This window comes from Phocoena phocoena, chromosome 1, assembly GCF_963924675.1.
Source record: "Phocoena phocoena chromosome 1, mPhoPho1.1, whole genome shotgun sequence".
Taxonomy (NCBI): domain Eukaryota; kingdom Metazoa; phylum Chordata; class Mammalia; order Artiodactyla; family Phocoenidae; genus Phocoena; species Phocoena phocoena.
Window position 1 is genome coordinate 143,552,949 of NC_089219.1, and position 7,694 is coordinate 143,560,642.

The window sequence follows — 7,694 nt, forward strand, 5'->3', positions numbered from 1 at the left end:
TTGTTTTTGTTTGTTCGTTTTTTGTTTTCTTTTAAAAAATAATTTGCTGAGGTGAAATAATAAATTATTAAACCAATATTTCTAACATTGGCAGCCAAAATGTTCTTTTCAAAGAAATAATTATTCTAGCATACTGAAGTGAGCTTCCTACTTCCCGAGCACCTGCTTTCCAAAACAAATGCCTCTCTTTCATTCATTCATTCAACAAATATTTGAGGACCTACAATTGCCAGGCGCTAGGAATACAGTGATGAACAACACAGACCAGGATAGAGTTTAGGAAAACAAAGAACTCAACAAGACAGAAATTTATTTATCATTCTAACATTGCAAATTATAGATAGCCACCTTCCCACATGGATAGGAAACAAAATTAGAAAAAGATTTCTGTGCACTTAAGTTATCAGCTTCACCAAAAGACAAGCATATAGTTGTCCCTAACAATCTACCTGCAGAAGATTGGTTCCAGGACCCCCTTGAATACTAAAATGTGCAAATGCTCAACTCTCATATAAAATCACATATGTAGTATTTACGTATAACCTATGTATATCCTCCTGTATACTTTAAATCATCTCTAGGTTATATGCTATGTAAATAGTTGCCTGCATGCAGCAAACTTAAGTTTTGCTTTTGGAACTCTCTGGAATTTTTTTCAAATATTTTTGACCCTTGGTTGGTTGAATCTGTGGATGCAGAACTCATGGATATGGAGGGCAAACTGTAATTTTTAAACGTTTTAACTTTCAAAAGTATGTTTCCTTTGTAGGTAGAATTAAGATTGCAGCTATGCCAGGAAAAAAAATTCTTGGCATCAAAATATTTATTAATTACAAATGGAAAAACAGTAACTTTATAATGCAGAAACCCAGATAAACACCCTAACAAGCGATCGGTTTAAAAGTCAAATTAAATCATGTACACTCTGATATGATGCATGTCACTACTATACACATCACTATAAAGGTGTGTCACTGCCTCTGTGGTATTCTTACCAAAAATTCATAACCTCAATCTGACCCAGTGATTCTCCATCCGGGATGAATTTGCCCTCCCAAAGGACATTCGGCAATGCCTGGCAACATTTTTGACTGTCAAAATTTGGAGGTGGTGTAAGTGCTACTGGCATCTAGTGGGTAGAGGCCAGGAATTCTAAGTATCCTACAATGCAGCCTACAGGGCAGCCTTCCACAACAAAGAGTAATCCAGTCCAAAATGTCAGTTCTGCCATTGTTGAAAAACAGCAGACGAACCCAAATTGAGGACTATTCTACAATAAAGGAGACTAGTGCTCTTTAAAAATGTCAAGGTCACAAAAGACAAGAAACCATCAGAGCTTAGAAAAAAAAGTAACTAAGACCCAGCACAGCCAAATAAATACTAAAAAAAAAAAAAAAAAAAAAAAAAAGTAAGAAAACATCAACTAAATGCAGTGTGGAATCCTGGATCAGAAAAAGGCCATTACTGGAAAAATGAGTGAAATTCCAATAAAGTCTGTAGTTTAGTTAATAGTGTTGAATTAATGTTTATTTCTGATTTGTTCATTGTACTCTGGTTATGTAAGATGTTAACAATTGTTTCTGGAAGTCTAAAGTTATTTCAAAACAAAATGCTTTCTTAAAATTTTTGGGTGTATATTCATGGAATTAACAATAGGGCAATTTGCTAAAGTCTTTTTTGCTTTCAGTGTTTATCACTCCTTGTTATTTTGACAAAATTCCACTACTAGAACAAGAAGATTCCATTTATAAGCCAGCAGTGCTCAAGTCCCATTAAATTTATTTTGAATAATGCCTCTAGTTGTTTGGGGGATTTTTTTTTAATGGAAAAGTAGTAATAAGCACCTTTTTTTATTGCCTAAATATGGAATTGATATTGGTGAATTGATTATGTAATGCTTAAGATGGAAGATGGGTCTCTTGGATGGGGACCTCAGTAGGAAAGTCTTCTAGACTTCACTTCCCTCCTCTCCAGCTGAGATTCCATGGCACCCAACTTCAATCACTCTCTTCCAATATCCTCAATTATTCCACTGTCTTCTATCCCATCACCCTCGCCCAAAAACCCTAAATCGATCCTCCTGTATACCTTCTCAGCATTTATATGCTAAAGAAAGGAAAAAAAAAAAACTCATTAAACGCTATAGATTGGTCCCACTATAAATTCCTGGCCTCCAATCTCAACTGAGCCCTCAGTGCTCCTCAGTCGTTTTGAAGTTCCCTAGTTCTCTGATTCTCTACAACAGCTTTTCCACGCAGAGAAAACAGAAACCATCAATATAAGCCATGCTTTAACTTCCCTCCATTTTTTCAGTAACCACTGTTGATAGTTTTGGTATTATTTATTATTGCATACCCTAGTAACAAACACAGTGCCTGGCACATGAACCAGATTAATAAACATATAATGAATAAGCTAGCAACCATTTAGTGAATTTACATAGTACTGAGCCATGCAACAATAGGACTGAAGCATATAAAAAAAGAATTAATGTTCCTCAAATCATTGTTCATTCCACTGGAAAGAAAAAATGTCAATGTGTAATAATTACACCATAAAAGGAAAAGATAGTCGCATCTGATGAATATATACAAAGACATCTATAATAAATACCATTCCCCAAAAAGTTACCTTTTAAGTTCCTGTTCCAGTTTTTCTATTTGCTTTTTGCTTGAGTTCAGTTGTCCTTCTTGGAAATTCACTTGTGACTCCTTGACTTGAAGTTCATGAGAAATCTTCTGCTTAGTCTTCTCCAGATTTTCACATATTTCCATCAAGCTTTGGTTCTCCCTTTTCAGGTTTGTACCCTCAGCTTTTTCATTCTCAACCTAATGCAGATTATTCAAAAGGAACTAGGTCTCTTACTCATGAATTTACCAAATAGTATCTGTTAATCTAACACTGATGACTAAGTTTCTGAGATATGGTTGAAAAAGTCCAGAAGTCAGTGCTTGATGTACACCGAAATGTTAGATGATCTCACTTTGAAGCCTATTGATAGAAAAGTTTTGCAAAGTCATGTATTACAGTCTTTGGTTAGGGCTACACAAACCCATCCTAGAAAGAGAGGCTTTAATAGGCTTTCGAGAATTAAAAAAAAAAAATCAAAAATAAATCTTATAAACCCTCCCTTAGCTATTCATTTTCAAGTTCAGCTGCTAAAGCCAGTTACTGTAAGAAACTGAAAAATTCTCCCACTAGCAAAAACATTTTAGGAGCAGTAATTGTATTACTATGGGTTGGCTAATGCAAAGATACGAAAGAAGTACTATTTAAGTTTCCATTTACTAGTCCTGGAGAGAGGTGGGAATACCAAGGTGAAAAGCTCACTCTCAGAAAGCAATATCTATTTGGACTGCAAAGTGCTCTAATACTGATCCCAGATTCGGAGCCAGAGATTTTCGGCCATTTTAGTGCAGAATGCAAAAGCGATGCCCAATTCTTTGTCCTAAACAGAAGTGAAAATGGAACTCAGCAGCCCTACACATTAGCAGGTAAGCAGAAATAAAAACAAAGAACGGAGAAAATGAGGTAATTAAAATAAAAATGACTCAATTGGGGAGGGGACTTCCCCTGTGGTCCAGCAGTTAAGACTCAGCTTGAGCTTCCACTGCAGGGGGCGCGGTCCCATCCCGGGTCGGTGAACTAAGATCCCACATGCCACGCGGTGTGGCCAAAAAAAAAAAAAAAAAAAAAAGATTCAATAAAGGAGAGGAGGGGGGATTACCACCTGAAGACGGCAAAATCATTTTTCTCTAAATTGAAAAGACCAAGACAAAACCATTCGTCCAAATAATGAGATAACAGTTTTAAATACCAGCATTTCAGTGATACCTTCTGTTTTTGCTTCTGCAACGCAGCCTCCAGGGTTTCAAGTTGAAACTGCCTTTGCTGCCTTTCTTTTTTCAGTTTGTCGAGCTGTCCTTCGAGCTCTTGAATTTTCTGAAGAGCTCTTGTAGGCAGGCCTTCCTTCCATTCTTCCAAAGCCCAGCTCATTTTGCTCTCCTTTATTATTCAAACATTTATAAATAAACTGAAAAGAATAAACAACCTGTTGGTCTTACTATAGTATAAGTTACTATACAGTCTCAGAGACTAACTAATCTACATAACCACCTCTAAGAATCAAGTTTCAAAACTTCATGTTCCAAAAGATAACAAAGTATAACATCCATCTTCTCCACCCTCTGCAAGGTGACTACTAATAACTGACTGTGAAGTGTCAATCGTACACAGTATGCTTGTTTGGCTTCCCCTTGCTTTCTGGTTTTCTTGTATCTCATTTTTGACTCTTATATGGCTACCTGCTTTCTACCACTCAGTTTGTTTTCATTGTACAAGACATGAATATTTTGCTATAAGGTTTGTGGTGAAATAGGTCTTACAGGACAAATAAAATGCATGATAAGTTACTTTGCAAATGCTCTTCTTTCCTCTCTTCATGTCATTAATTCCCACTCATACTCTGTCCCTCTTCCTCCAGGAAGCCTTCCCTGAGGACAACCATCATAATCTGGTCATATCTCCCCATCAGAGTCTCTCATGGCACAGGTACCTCCTTTTCCTCCCAAGAGGTTATCATTTGTTGAGTCAATGCATGCATGAACAAAGGGTGAATGACATACTAGCACTAGAATCACTGCAAAATGCAGTAAAGTCATTCTCCAGAGAGACCCTGACCAGGAATCAGGTATATAGCCTTAGGGATTCAAACCCCTGCTCAGCAGCCTACAAGATGCATGACCTTGGGCATGTTATTTAACACCTCCGTGCCTCGGTTTCCTCATCTGTAAAATGCGAATAATAATGGTGGTGGTTCCCTAAAGCTTTAGAACAGTATCTCCTGGTAAGCTTTCCATACATATTAGCGATTGTATTAGTCACTGAAAACGCTTTTTCATTTGTATACTGATGCCTATGGCACCAAGATAGAAATGGCCTACCTCTTTCTCAGACATATCTTAGAAAATTTAAATCAGCTGGGAGAAAAGTATGGCAATTATTCTTTATTCATTAGCCTTTAGAACTTAAATGAAAGAAAAAGCATTCATTTTCCAGTTCCTTTAGCAACAGGATGAGAATCCGTTTTTTACTAAATGAAGTCCACAACCATTTTTAGCGTTTTGTTTCAGTCGACTTTATCAATGACATTTTTTATCAGAACAATTAATAAATAGTTGATGAAAGTACTAAGTATAATAAAACTTTTTCCAAATATTAAAAGAGAAGGAAGGGTCTCAGAAAACACATACTTTAGTATCAAGCCTTGGAGAGCTGTTTTCTCTGCCATTCTCACCTCCCACCCCACCCTTTTAGTTCTTTGAAACCATTCCCATTTACCCAAAAACTACTTAAAGGAGTCTCATGCCGCTCCACCAACAAAGGACAATTTTCACTGCCCCAATAGGCTACTCCTATTCCAAACTGGCTTGCTCATTCAGGGGTTCACGGGTGGGTATATCATACCTCAGAGGCACACAACTACAACTCCTGAACAATTCTGCCAGCCACTGAAATCATGACATCCATACACCATAGCGAACAAAATATTAAAAGGAGCAATTTAAAAAGATGATAGAGGTGATGGAAATAAACAGAAGGAAGACTGGCAAGTTAAATGCTTTTCCATTTCTAAAGTCTAAGACACAGCAACAAATAAATGGTTAAAGCAATCACCAGACCCAAGCTAATTTTGATTAGAGGGGACTTTGACAGATTAAGGCATCAACCATTCAACAATCTCTATGGAGCCACTGGGAGAAAAGGACAAAAAATGCAATCCTCAAAGATGTGAGGGGCAAAGGGATGGGAGTGGGGGGCGGGGGTGGGTGATGTAGAAAAGCCCTGGATATCGAGGTTCCTGCAAAAAAGATCTGCAGGACTATCTTCCTTCCAGAAAATACTGTTTCTGTCTTAACCGTGGGGAGGACACTGTCCATGCCCGAATCACTCAACCCCAGAAAGTGCCCGAGGAAGCTCTTTTGTGACCTTGTGACTCGCCCACCCCCGGCACGGCAGGCCCGTTTTGCGCTTTCCCTTTATCAGAATTCCCCATCTCCACCAAGAAACCCAAGTTCCCGCCTAAAGTGCCACCGCGGAGCCTGTGAATGAAAACTCTGCCTGCTCCTCTAGACCAGGCTCAAAGTCACTTATTTCTGAGTCCTCATCCCATAGCGGAGCCAGGAACACAGGCGCAGCCAAATGAACGTGGAAGGCGTGAGAGAAATGCTCTCGCAACTAACAATAGGCACACCAACCTGCTGCCTGGATCAAAACCCTCAAAACTAAAGTTTGCATGTCCTCCACGCAACAAAGGACCGATGTCCAAATTTCAAATAGGCGGAAGGCTGCTAGTAAATACCTGCTGATCTCCCAAGTCTTTTACCTCACAAAGGAGGAAATTGATCCTCCAAAGGGCAAGCCCGTGACCGAGCAGGGCCTCCGGACACTAGTGCGAGCCCATTTTTACCAGGAGCAGAGGGGGGCCGACACCACAAAGAACTTGGCCCGGGGCCGATTCCCCAGTTCCGTCAGAAGGGAAGAGGCGGCGGCCCGCTGCACCTTCAGTGCCTAGGAGGGCGATTCCACAGGCATCCCCGCCCAGTAACCCCCTGCAGAAGGCCAACAGCTCCCTCACTCCCGCCGCCAGAGCCGGGACCCAAGCAGAACGCTCACCTTGCTGGCAGAGTCGGGAAAAACCCGACTCAGAGAGTCGGGCCCTAGTACAGCCGCCGCGGGCTGGAGCACAGATTCCAACTCAAACTGCCCGCGACCGCCACCCGTTTTCGATTCGCTCGCTTCCGGCCCAGACCAAACTCATCTCAAAGCCTATTGGTCACTGTCATCAGCTGTCAGCCAATTCGCTTCCGTGCACTCGGAATGCCGCCTTTGATTGGTCCTTTCGGATGGATTTAAAAATCAAGCCACCAAAAAAAAAAAAAAAAAAAAAAAAATCAAGCCACAGGAGCAGAGCGGCCGGTGCTGGTGCTACAGGGTGTTTTGTTGTTGTGGCGAGGCGGAGTCCACGTGCTTTAGCTGAGGCTGGGAGGCGTTATGAACCGCTCTTTCCGCAAAAGCCAGGGAATGGGCAGACTGATTAGGAGGGTGAGGCCTATCGGCTACAGCCCGCGGGAGTGTGCTGTCTGGTGAAAACTCAATACTGTACACACATATCTACTTATTTATTAAATATATAACTTAGGACATAAGTACTGTGCTGCCATGTGTTCTTCATCCCGTGTCATTCTTAACAATTCTTTGAGGAAAATATTCTTATTTTTATTTAAAAGTTAACTGAAGCACATAGAAGCTAAGTCATTTGAAATTGAATCTAGAACATGCAGGATCTCACTCTTAACTGCTGTTCTCTAGTGATCATATTCTAAAGAGGTGATTCTGAACATCTGTTAGCTGGGATTCCAGGGGAGAACACCGTAGCCAGAAAAATCGTCGAAACAGGAGGCAACCTCTCCTTTTCTATGAAGCTCACTAGTATTGTGGGTATTTATGTACCCGTTTTATCTCTCTCAACTAAAAATAAGCTTCTAAAGGCAGGAGCAAAACAATGAATTGTTAAGTTAATACATCTCTGATGCTGTTGTCTTCCTCAATAGATTCCAATCTTTCTGTCTCCCTCTCTATCTTTTATTAGACCGTTCCTGCAGCCCCTTACCTTTCACTGAAATTCCACTCAT

At 40.1% G+C, this 7,694-nt stretch overlaps 1 protein-coding gene across 1 annotated transcript in view; it reads right to left on the reverse strand.

Annotated features, from left to right (window-relative positions):
• Nucleotides 1–6,792, reverse strand: part of CENPF (centromere protein F) — a 59,112-nt gene extending 52,320 nt beyond the window's left edge. The window contains exons 1-3 of the mRNA XM_065880293.1: nt 6,676–6,792; nt 3,835–4,033; nt 2,632–2,828 (exon numbers count right to left, since the gene is read on the reverse strand). Of these exons, the coding sequence (XP_065736365.1) occupies nt 2,632–2,828; nt 3,835–3,996 (359 nt within the window). The 5' untranslated portion in view covers nt 3,997–4,033; nt 6,676–6,792. The remainder of the gene's footprint in view (nt 1–2,631; nt 2,829–3,834; nt 4,034–6,675) is intronic.
• Nucleotides 6,793–7,694: the final 902 nt, after the last annotated feature.